The 13,037-nt window shown below is 33.9% G+C and overlaps 1 protein-coding gene across 1 annotated transcript in view; it reads right to left on the minus strand.

The window, feature by feature from the left end:
- ANKRD13C (ankyrin repeat domain 13C) overlaps positions 1 to 13,037 on the minus strand; it is a 97,069-nt gene that overhangs the window by 32,504 nt on the left and 51,528 nt on the right. The window contains exons 6-8 of the mRNA XM_059375097.1: positions 10,403 to 10,469; positions 5,533 to 5,677; positions 399 to 530 (exon numbers count right to left, since the gene is read on the minus strand). Coding sequence (XP_059231080.1) covers positions 399 to 530; positions 5,533 to 5,677; positions 10,403 to 10,469 — 344 coding nt within the window. The remainder of the gene's footprint in view (positions 1 to 398; positions 531 to 5,532; positions 5,678 to 10,402; positions 10,470 to 13,037) is intronic.

The following is a 13,037-nucleotide window of genomic DNA, read 5'->3' on the forward strand; positions in this document are numbered from 1 at the left end:
GAGTGAGTAAATAGTTTTAAATATGTAAAAGTCTAAAAGTAGAAAAAAGAAAGGTTCGGGGAAACGAATTCAAAAGTGTATCCCTCTTTGTGGTCTTAAGGAATAAAAGCATTAGAAAGGTAATGGAACCATGTTTCCCTGTGAATAACAAGGCAGCTGACAGCAAGAATGTTTCTCAACAAAAGTCAAATGAGCTAAACTTTCTCTCCTTGATTCTATAAGAATATCTTCTAACTCTGTAAACAACCATTATAATTCCCTATCTGGATTAAGGAGGAGGGAATAAACCATTGGGAGACAATTCAGTAAGCTACTTCTTCCACATTTCCACCACGTCATTTTGGTAACATGAAATACTGGGCAATTTTTAAAGTTGAAAAATCAAGATTTACACATACTGTTTTATCTTCCCGAAAAAGCCATCCTGTTTGGGCACGCGTGAAAGAAATTGATTTGGTTGATAAAGTTGCAGAGTAAATATCACTACTCATTAAAATGTCAACCTCTTCTTCTGTTTCCATCTCTGATTCCTGCAGTGGGGGTATAAGTTAAATATAAGAATCTAGGTTTCCAAAGGTTATTAGTACTACATATGAAAATATCAACAATTAAATGTTACAGATTTTAAAACCAAAAAGGACAGATTCTAAAAAATGTTAAGTCTTAATCTAAAAACCAATTATAGAAGTTTTAACTCTATATCTCTAAATGAACTAGAATTATGGCTAATTATAAATCTGTAAATATGGGGCACATAAAATACAGTACTCTTATATTATTAAAGATAGGTCATGGAAACAATACTGGGTTACTGATTACAGAAATATAGAGTATGTAGAGCAATTTTAAAAGATTAAGTTGAGAGGTCTGAGACAAAATTCCCTTATCCAGATTTTCTTCAAATATAGATCAATCTTACTTTAACTCTTTTTCCTCCAAAGACCCACCACTATCATTTGAGCCTTCCTTTCCCAATAACTGTAAGTGGAAGGAATGGAAGGAGAAAGGACGAGAAAGAGAGGAGAGAAGGAAAGAAGAAAAGCGATCCTCTCTATATTCCTTATAGCAAGAAAGGGAACCCAAAAATTAAAAACCATAGTTTCAAAACATAATAATTAGTCTTGTTTCTGGTTTATCCTCTAAATATTTCCCAGTGCTGATATATAATAACTGATTAATAATTATTTTTTTAAGTGAGAAAAAAAGGTTTGTGCTTGCTTCAGAGATAGAAGACTAAATGATCAGGTACAGAAGGGTAAATGAGTAGGTATAAAATGAGGTTCTATTCTCTAATAGGCCAAGAAGAGAATCTCTGATACTTAGGACTACAGTGTCCTAAGGGGAAAGAAGGAGAAAAAAGCCATAAACTAGAGAAGTGACTAGGGAATAAGATATGATTAGAGGCTCTATTTGCCCTATCTCCAGATTTCTAGCTTCCCAAGAGGCCCATTTTCTATTCTTAACCACCAAACTTCACCCAGATATAATCTATTTCTGAACTTATAAGTCAATAGAAAAAAAAAAAAAAAAACAAAAACAAAACCACAGCAATACCCTGGGACTGGAACAGGGCCATTTCCTTCACCCTTACAAGTGAAGAATGAAAAATCCTGACATTAATGCTAAAGCTGTAAGAGGTGAAAATGTAGCTCCAATAACCAAACTAACTCTGAACACAGTTTTCTAAAGAAAAACTTTAGCTGGCATAGGTATAGAACTATCAGGCATTATGTTTCAAATATATTCTAAATCAATTAGGATTTCATGTATTAGCTTCAGAACAATACTATATACAACACTGTCTATGAAGAAATTTGCCTTAAGTTTCAAAAACGCTCTTTTTAAATAAACTTTTGCAACAGAACTCTTCTAAAAATCATAGACAGGCCATCTCCTAACCACATCATTGAAAAAGATCAATCGTTAATAACATTTGTTAAAGAAACATTTATTGAACAGTTATTATTTACGTATATATATTAGAATAAACAATAACTATTCCCTGCCTTGAGGACTGATGCTCAAAATCAAGCTTTTCTATATTTTTTTAGGTATAAAACACACACACACATACACCCTAAATACCAATCCTTTCATAATTCCATTGCTACTTTAAGATTAGCTAATATTTACACTAGTAGCCTTACTCTCTGGCTTCTATTTCAATGCCATGCTTCTAGCTCACTTGTTGCCTAGTAGCTAACCTATTGTCTTTAATATGCAAGAGGTCAAATTATTTAATAAATTATCCAAGAGTCTAGAATAAAGGCTGGTGAACTATGGCCAGTAGGCAAAATCCAGTGTACTACCTGTGTTTATAAATAAATTGGAGTATAGCCACACTCATTCATTGAAATACTCTCTATACCTATTTTTAGGTTACTAAAAGCAGAGTTGAGTAGTTGTGACAGAGACCATCTGGCCCAAAATATATATATAAATATCTAACATATTTACTCTTTCTCCCTTTACAGAAAGTGTTTGACAAACTCCAGCCTGGAATGTATTGATGCACTATATTAGGTACCAGAGAATACAACTAAAGGAACCATGGGAAGCAGAGGAAGAATGCCACATAAATGAATATAGCATTAGAAGCACTATAGTACCAGATTCAGTAGGAGCATGAAGAAAATAATGGTCACCTGGCAAAGGAGGAAGTAACACTAAGTAGATGCCCCAAAAGTATGAAGTACAAGAAGAAGAGCATTCCAGGAGGTGGAAACAATGTGAACAAAGGAATGAGGCTCTAAATGGCATAGCACATCTGAAAAACTGCAAAGAGCTCAGTATGAGGGTATCTAAGATAGTAAAATAAAATCAGGCTGGAAAAATAAGCAAAAGTCAGGTCACAGAGGGTTCCAGGTCATGTGAAGGAATTTGGATTTCATTCTTTAGGAAACAGGAATCTTTTAAAGTATCATTAAAGAAGGCAGGTTTCAGGAAGTTGCTTTCAATGTTCAATCTATCTCCAATATATGGGATGATTTAGAAGCAGACAAGAAGGGGACCAGGATAGTCATGTTTTGTTTTGTTTTGGTTTGGTTTTTTATAACTCTTTTTTTTAAAGATTTTATTTATTTATTTGACAGAGAGAGATCACAAGTAGACAGAGAGGCAGGCAGAGAGAGAGGGGGAAGCAGGCTTCCTGCTGAGCAGAGAGCCCGATGCGGGACTCGATCCCAAGACCCTGAGATCATGACCCGAGCCGACCCACTGAGCCACCCAGGTGCCCGATAGTCATGTTTTTGATGACCATTTTGTAACGGTCCGGTTGAGAGATAATGAATATCTGAATTGTGGCAGTAATGGTATGATTAAAAAGAGGTAATTATAAGACATTAGGGAGACAGAAAGGACCACACTTGTTCTCTAATTAGGAAACATGGAATACAAGAAATATTTCAAAAATAACTCACAGTCTCCTGACTGAATAGAGAATGATGTCATTCATCAAATGAAGGACAATGGGAGAGAGGGCAGGTTTGGAGTTTAGAGGGGAAAAAAGAGAATTAAGTTTTAGATGAGCTGAATTTTGAGGTACCTGATATCCATTAGGAACTTACATAGATAGATCTCCACTGAGAGATCTATCATCAACCCGTGGTAGGTGGCTCAAGATGTAGGAATAGACGAGATTATTCTGACGGTTTGTCAAAATGAGAACCACATTGAGGGGACACCAATATTCAAGAGGTGGCAACAAAGAATAAGAAGAGAAGGGAAAAGATCGCTTGACCAAAGTCAAATCGTAAGGAAATTATAATTTTAAGAACTAAGTTTCCAATAATAGACCAAGAAGTCTGATAAAGACAGGATTGAAGTAAGTACATTGATTTTAGCAAATGACTCAAAACTAACATCATCTAAAACCTCAAACATATACATTCCAGATCTTCCAGTTCTATCACTGGCACCACTATCATTCCACTCTTCAAGGCAGAAGCACTATACTTACCCTTAAATCTTTCTAATTCTTAATTTACTACATTCAAACTAGTACCAAATCACAATCTTTCATTCTAGTTTTTTTAGGTGTTCACTGTATAATCCTAGTCAAGAGCCTTATCACTTCTCAACTGTAGAACTGTAAAAAAATAAAAACTTCCATAAATTCCCTACCTCTAATCTCCCTATTTTCCCAACCCATCTTACATACTAGTTGTGTGAACTTGAAGATGTCATTTAACACCTATAAGCCTCAATTTTCTAATCTGTAAAATGGAGATAATAAAATTATTTGCTCTGATAGATTAAAGATTTAATGAAAAAATCTGTAAAGCACTTAAATTACTTGAGGAGCCATGATTCTCTATTGCCAACTACAGCAGATTCTTTTATCTTATCTGGCTTTTAAAGCCTTCCACAAACCACATGCCCACTCTCAGTAACAGAAACCTTCACCACAGTCAGACCTCTTTTCTGTTTGTCAAACATACCATTCTCATTCCCACTTCCCTGACTTTATTCATCCTGTTTCCTCCACAAGGAATACCTTCTTTTTCTTCTCCTCTTCCAATCTAAATCTTCATTGCTCACTGCCAGTTAGGAAAGTATTTAGTAGTATACATACAATGTAATTAAAGTCTCATCAATAGGCATGGTAGTAGGAGGAGGGTCTAAAATAAGAGATATTAAGGAAGAAGCCACAGGATGTGGTGAATGACTATGTAGGGAAATGAAATGTTGAAAAACAAAACCAAAAGAAAAGCAGGGTGCCTGGTTGGCTCAGTCAGTTAAGCATCTGACTCTTGATCTCAGCTCAGTCTCAATCTCAGGGTCATGAGTTCAAGCCCCGTGTTAGGTACCAGGAAAGAGAAGAGAAGGGAGGAGAAGAAAGAAGAGAAAAGAACAGCAACAGTGGTAAAATAAAATGTTGATTTAAAAACATTTTTAAGGCTATCTATGATGTATAGATACAGGAAAAACTTTTTCTTTGGTTTATAGCAGGGCATTCAGGGAAAAAAGGATGAAGATAAACGTGTATATGATTTTTCAGTGGTTGCTATACAGGCAATACCAATGGGGAGATAACGACGTAACAGAAGGAAGATATTTTTGTATTTTAAGAGGGAGAAGATAAAGCAGCCAAAAAGTTAAGGACAGTAAAAGAGTAAAAAAAGAGTACAGACGGACAGCCAAAAGAGATGTTGCTACTAAGGGGATGGAGATGGTCAGGAAGATTAAAAGAAGCTAAGGTAGCAAGATAATAAATGGTAAAAGGGCTGGCACAGGTGCAACAAATCAGAGCTACAAATGAGAACTAAAAGAAGTTGGAGTTCATTTAACTAGAAGATCATCAGTGAATTATGAGCAAATGGTCTCAATGGAAGGTCAGGATGAAGATCTGAATATTAAAAAACAAACAAACAAAAAAACCTTAAAGATATTAGTAAAGAAATGAAAGCACTGGGAATGAACCATCTCACCTATACTTTATGACTTTTAAAACAATTACATTGACGTTTGGTTGCATACATACGTATTTTTAAAAATCCATTTAGAGAAATACTGACAAGATGACATGCTCACCTCATGGTGTATTCGCTGATAAACTTTTTGTTCATTGTCTAATACTACAAAAGATTCAGAGGGTGCCGCATCCCCATTGAAAATGAAGCTTAAATCCCCTCGTTGGCACTTCATGTCAGTAAAGTCTATGAGAGTAGTGTCAAGCCTGTGAAAGACGGATAGATGAGAAACCTGACAAATAAAATTTTGATAAAACTCTATGATAATTAAACAAGCTTTGTTGCTTGTTTAATTGATGCTAACACCATATTTCAAAGTCAAACTTATAGTAAAAAGTTAAAGTATTTTATTTAAAAACACTGAAAGAATATTTAAATGTATAAATTTTATAGAAAGAATATTTCTATAGAAAGAATATTTAAATGTATAAATATGTAAATGTATAAATTAAATTTTTCCTATGTTTAATTTCCTGAGTATATACTTTATTATTTAAACAAGAAAAAGATTGTTTCTACATTGGTCAAATATTTCCATAACTATACCTTGTTCCCTACCATTGCTCTTGCTGCAGCTACTCCATAAAAGTTACTTCAACTGTGAAGGGCATTAATGGAAAGCTGACTTGTCTAACATTCTTTGATCCCAACAAAACCATGTTGCTAGTTCATGAGAGTATATAGGAAGGGTACATACAGCAATAGATGGACCACATTCTCAGATTAAGGACCATGTGTCCAGTCTTGCTCTTTTGATCTACATCTATGCCTTAAGCCTAGCCATCTAATACCAAACCTGGTTTCATTCTTCAACTAGATAAATCATTTAACTTATTCCAAATTCTTGTCCTTTCTGTTTCACTTCCCAGGTTCAGATTAGCAGTCTCTTTCCCATCATTCCATAGCCTAAAAACCTTATGGATCATTTATGTGCCGAAGATTCATGGACTCACAAACTTGTGTATTTATCACACTCCTTGGTAACTAAGACCTGGCATGGTCTAGGCCCAACGGATTGGTCTCACATAAATCCCACAAACCACGGTATGTTGAAATTCCAGAATATACTAGAATGGAAAAGTTCACAAGTCCCCCAAAGTGCTTCAATCTTTCACTAGGCTTTGTAGATCACATTAGGATCTCTCTTACCGGCTAAAACACAGTACTTAATCGAAAAAATGGGTTGACACAGCTGTTAAGAGGTGCTGATTATACCGTAGCTACTGAGTTTCTAAGAATTCATTACTTCATTTAAGTTATTCAATTCTCATTCCAGGCAAAGGGAATAAGCATTCTTGTTTTCCCTACACAGAAAAATCTGAGAACTGCAAAATATCTTAGATGCTGCTTCAAAAGAGTATCTGCGGTTACATATAAGTTTATCAACAAAATTACTACCTTTTAAAAGTGAAGATGATATAATAATTTTGCTAGGGTAACAGGGAGGAACCAAAAGCAAAGAGGGAAGTATGGTTACCTTATATACAAGGCTCTCCTTTCTAAACCATATAAAATGTATACACCCCCACAGAATAAAATCAAGAAACCCTAAAAAAAAAAAAAGCAAGTCACAAACTTCTAAAGGGGTGACTCCTGCCTGCTGCTTTATTGCTGAATTCTAGCTCCTGCTCCACCTCCAGGGGCCTGCTATTGTACTACTAGTGCCTGTACTACTAAATATACCCTGTTACTACCTGTATATGTGGCATAAGAAAAAATAATGACAGCAAAAGAGGCTCATCCCCTACCTCTGTAAGATGTAAGCTACTGATAATATCAAAATGGAAAAGATCAGGGGCACTGGGGTGGCTCAGTGGGTTAAGCCTCTGCCTTCAGCTCAGGTCATAATCCCAGGGTTCTGGGATTGAGGCCCGCATCGGGCTCTCTGCTCAGCGGGAAGTCTGCTTCTTCCCCCTCCAACGCCTGCCTCTCTGCCTACTTGTGATCTCTGTCTGTCAAATAAATAAATAAAATCTTAAAAAAAAAAAAAAAGAAAAGATCATTTTATATAAGTGGTCTATTTGGACTTCAAACTTCTACCAGGGAACTCCACACCCCACATAAAAGAGGGAATGAAACAGAACAATCTCCTGCTTCCATTTCCTTCTTGCCTAAACTGGATGAAAGCAGTAGTGGGTTGGAAGGAATGGAGATACAAGGAAGGGGTAGAGATAAGAACAGTGAAGGAAGAGATGCACAGAGAGGAACAGGAAGACAGACAGACATGGTGACATTTGAAACCTTAGATGTAGCCATACATAAAATTACTCATAGCCAATTTTTATTTGTATTTTTATCATTTGCAATTACAAGGAGACTGCCCAGTACATTTTCTGGAATATCCCTGACATACTAGATGGCCTACTGTATTACACATGCCTCATAAGGATATAATTACCATGATGGCATTTTAATGTATTAACTATTCCTTGCTTTAAACATTTGAGTCTAAATATTTTTAATTTTTGCCATGTGATTAGCCATGAAAAAAAAATTATATAACTGCAAAAATCTGAATAGAAAATGTTAAAAGAAAAACCCAGAAAACATTCTTTTTGAGATAAAAGCTTGAAAAATGCCAAGTAACAATGAAAAAGAATATAGAGCCTTCTCTTGAGACAGGAAAAGTGTGAGAAGAGGCAAAGTTTGGCCTGATCATTTCAGTCAGTGGTTACAGAATGCCTCATAATTATTAACAGTGAAAATGTTTACTAATATTCTCAAAAATAAAGTTACTCATACTTTCCTATTTCCACTCCTTGACACCAGAGAAGATATTTTAAATGATCACATGGTTGTCATGAAACACAAGTAAACTTTAAAGATTTCTTTGAACACAGTTTAAAATTCAGTTTCATTTGAAGTGATGTTTTAAAAAAAAAAAACTATCTCATGATGTTTACATTTGAAAGTTATTTAATCTTAATGGTTTTTTTTTATTAGGTTCCTCTCATCTATGCAAAAAAAACCCTTTGTCATACATCCTAAAACCCAGCCTTTCCATTAATTTGGTAAACTTGGTAATGAGAGCTTTAGAACCTATCACTTATCTCCTTCATCCTCAGTTGGTTGTAAGCCCCAGGACTGAGCATCTTGATAAATTATAGTAGCTTCCTCTTAATCTTTATTACTCTATATTCTCTGGCACTATTATTTCATTGTCTTTATTTATTATGTAATATGCATATCATTTACTTATAAAATTCATATATAAATGTGAAATAATTTTTTAAAAGAAGCTCCTTTTATCCTACATTTAAGACTCAGAACTAAAACTAACCTTTTTAAAAGTAGTATATGGAAAATAATAATGTTCTCCCAAATTATCTACTACCTTTGGCAAGCACCTAAACATTGTTAAAATGATGAATAATTTTTGATAAAAATCATAATATAATGTTAATAGGCTGTGAAATAAATCTACATCATTATCAAATCCTTTCCTAGTTTTTCTTCTATTTTTCTGTATTTTGCAAGATTTCTATACGGACTATGAATTTAACGTACCTAAGTACTTCCATAATTAGAAACATCTGAAGAGGTTGTTTTTAAAAACAAAAACCAGAAATATCCACCTGAATCAAATTCGACTGCTTGAGGACAATTACCGTAGAACTTACTTTCAACTAAAGATTATCTCTTCACTGTAATTTAATATAACTTTTAATAAATCTCAGAGCTGACCTTCTAAAATTTCTACCTTGTGACATGGTGATAACGAATAGGAAGTCAAAGGTCCTGACCCAGCCATTAATTCACAATATGCTCTTATAAAAATCACTTCACCTCTCTAAATTTTCTCATCTATAAAACGAAAAGTTTTGGGGGCACGTGGGTGACTCAGGCATTAAGCTCTGCCTTCCACTCCTTCTCTCTCTCCCACTCCCCCAGCTTGTGTTTCCTCTCTTGCTGTGTCTCTCTCTGTCAGATAAATAAATAAAATCCTTAAAAATAATAATACTAAAACAAAGAGTTTTTATGAGATAGTCTCAAGATATTTCCAGTTCTAGACCTTTACATGTCCAAATTAATATTCTGGAGACATGGAGAGACACAGATTTACAAAATTACTGACATATATATATATATTTATTATAAATACACACACACATATATATATAAGTTGGCATATTCATTAGTATTATATACATCTTACATATGTAATTTATAAAGAGACCTGTATTTTTTTAAAAGATTTTATTTCATTATTTGACAGAGACACAGTGAAAGAGGGAACACAAGCAAGGGGAGGGGGAAAGGGAAAAGCAGGCTTCCTGCTGAGCAGGGAGCCCAACGTGGGGCTCAATCCCAGTACCCTGGGATCATGACCCAAGCCGAAGGCAGATGCTTAACTACTGAACCATCCAAGCGCCCCTAAATATACCTATATTAATATAAAGTTTAATATATAAGTAATGATAAAACTAAAATGAGTAAAATAAATACCATCAGACCCAAAAATCAATCTTAACTTTAAAAAGAAGAAGAAGAAAATTAAAATTAGCCTTAAAGTGTTCCCTGGAAGGACAGATGATCAAATAGTGCATGGATAGGCAGAGGAGGGAGGGGTATGAGAGGGATTGTGAAAAAAGAACAAGAGTTGGGTGCTCCTTATGTGTGTCCCTATTCCTTATAAAGTCAGGATCAGAGAGATAACCACCTTAGATCTTCCCATTTTAAGATATTCATGATCCTCACTCTATTTGCCTCCTAGATAGTCTGCAGTTGAATAGGAATAGTTGATTTAGTCAAGATTTTATCTTTGGTTTCTTCTCTGTATGATGTCTCAAATAAGATAATATACTGTGAATATATTACAGCATGTTTAAGTTATTAAATACTACATCCAAATGTAACCTATTAATATAGAAAGAAAACCTTTCTCTAAATCTCAATTTTCTGTTACTCAGAAAAATATCAAATCACCTTACCTGATATTGATACCTTGTTTGTATATTTTACATGCATCAGAAGGCAGAATACGGGAAAGTAAAGGCACTGTATTTTTAAAAAGAAAAGATAAAAGATAACTACCTAGTTTTGAGACATTACAAATTTCTTAATTAGAAAAAGAGTAACTTAAACATTTTATTAGTTCACTAAAATTGTAATAATTTCCTTTAAAATAGTATTTTCCACTTAAAAATAATATATAAAGCAATTCTGAGCAACTTCAAAAATCTACAATTTAATTGGAATTGTTATATAGTTCACCACTCTGCCCACCTACCCACCCACAAACACACAAATAGCAGAGTCAATACAGTGTCACTCTTGGGTTCATATTGAAGGACATTATTACAGATGAGGAAACAGTGCCCTGTGACAACCAAACCATCCTGAATGGGTAACTTGATGAACCTGGATCCTTCCTAATCCTTTAAATACAACCTCATTAAATAGTAGAAAAGCAATGCGTATTTTAAAACACAGACATTTTTAGAGCTAAATAGTCTAATTTGAGGTTGAATTACAAATATGTGATCTTGGTTACTTAAGCTTACTGCACCTTAGTTTCAAAATCTGTAAAACAGCATCATACATTTACCTACAGATTTCTACATCCAGTATTGTTCATATTCATATCACAAGCATATTCTGATATTTTTATTATTTATTAACTGCTACGTTTTGGGAAATAGTTATTCTTTGGATGAATAAATCTATATACAGGCTATACTAAGCTACCACATACAAAAGAAGAAAAAACTAAAATGTGAAGTTCAAAATACTTGAAATCAAGATCACATCACATATACATATGTATATAAGAATGTGTGTGTACAAGATATACTACATGCATATTTTACAAAATTCAGCATTTTAAAAATGAATGATAAATCAACCTCAGTTAAAAAGAAACAAAATTTTCAGAGAAATTAAAGGTTAATTTTTTAGTTAACTTTTTAAAAAGCATCATTATTTTCTAATTAACATAAAACATATATCAATGTCTTTTTTAAATTCTTAGAGGTCATATAATTCATGATTTTCAGCATTAAAGATAATTTTCTAGACATTTCATTATACAAAAATAAGTTACTGCCCAAAGGGAATATCAACTAAGAGTTACCCTAGTCAGAGAATATAAGTCATTTTCTTTTCTTTTCTTTTCTTTTTTTTTAGTTTCAGAGGTAGAATTTAGTCATTTATCAGTTGCATATAACACCTAGCATTTATTACATCAAGTGCCCTCCTTAATACCCATCACCCAATTATCCCTTCCCCATACCCAACTCCCTTCTAGCAACCCTCAATTTATTTCCTTGAGTTCAGTGTCTCCCTCTCAATTATTATCTTATTTTTCCTTCCCTTCCCCTATGTTTTGTTTCTTAAATTCCGTATATGAGTGAAATCATATGGTATGTGTCTTTCTCTAACTGACTAGTTTCGCTTAGCACAATACCCTCTAGCAGTTCCATTCATGTCATTGCAAATGCCAAGGTTTCCTTCTTTTTGATGACTCAGTAACCATTATGATAAAAATCTTTCCTCATATGAAACAACAGAAGTTGAGAATAGCAATAATAGCATTTATCTTAAATAAATGATCAAAGCTCTTCTTTAATGCTCCTTAATCAAGATCCAGTTTTTCTGTCCTTAAGTGTTTAGTAAAGCGTGAAAAAGATAATTAAAGATAGTATCCTAATTTGTGAATTTAACTTAATTTATTGCATCTTTTGAAGTAGTATGGTAACCTATGGTAACAAAACAAAATTTAGAATTATGTATCAATACTTATTTATCAAAAATCAGAAACACAGGAACAGACAAATAGAGACAAAATAAATTGAGGAATTGAGAAGCAAAAGCTAATAAAAAGGGGAAAAGGAACATCATAGACAAAAAAAAAAAAAAGATTCCTGCTAGCTTTTAATACATTCCAAAAATGGAGCAATTTGCATTTTCCCAATTCTGTGATGACTTTTTTCCTCCCTCAAATAAACTGAACAATTGAGGTCTCTTTATCTTAAGCTATCTCAGCATAATCTGAGAGTTTAACATAGCACTCCAAAGGTAGCATAATTCACTGAACTGAAAAAAGAAGAATCTCTACATTTTAATTTTGGATTTGTTTTTCCTTTTCAACACTTCCTTTTGATTCAGGGTCTTTTCTGGTTCCATACAAATTTTAGGATTGTTTGTTCCAGCACTTTGAAAAATGCTCTTGGTATTTTAATCGGGATGGCAATGAAAGTATAGATTGCTCTGGGAGGCACAGATATTTTAACAATGTTTATTCTTACAACCCATGAGCATGCAATGTTTTTCCATCTTTCTGTATCTTCTTCTATTTCCTTCATGAGTGTTTTGTAGTTCCTAGATCCTTGTACTCTTTGGTTAGGTTTATTCCAAGATACCTTATGGGTTTTGGTGCTATTGGTGCTACTGTATACGGAATCGATTTTCTAATTTCTCTTTCTACAGTGACATTGTTAGTGTATAGGAAAGCAACTGATTTCTACGCATTGATTTTGTATCCTGCCACATTACTGAATTGCTCTATGAGTTCTAGTAATTTGGGGATGGAATCGTTTGGGTTTTCCACATAAAGTATCATATCAT

This window comes from Mustela nigripes, chromosome 14 (assembly GCF_022355385.1).
Source record: "Mustela nigripes isolate SB6536 chromosome 14, MUSNIG.SB6536, whole genome shotgun sequence".
NCBI lineage: Eukaryota > Metazoa > Chordata > Mammalia > Carnivora > Mustelidae > Mustela > Mustela nigripes.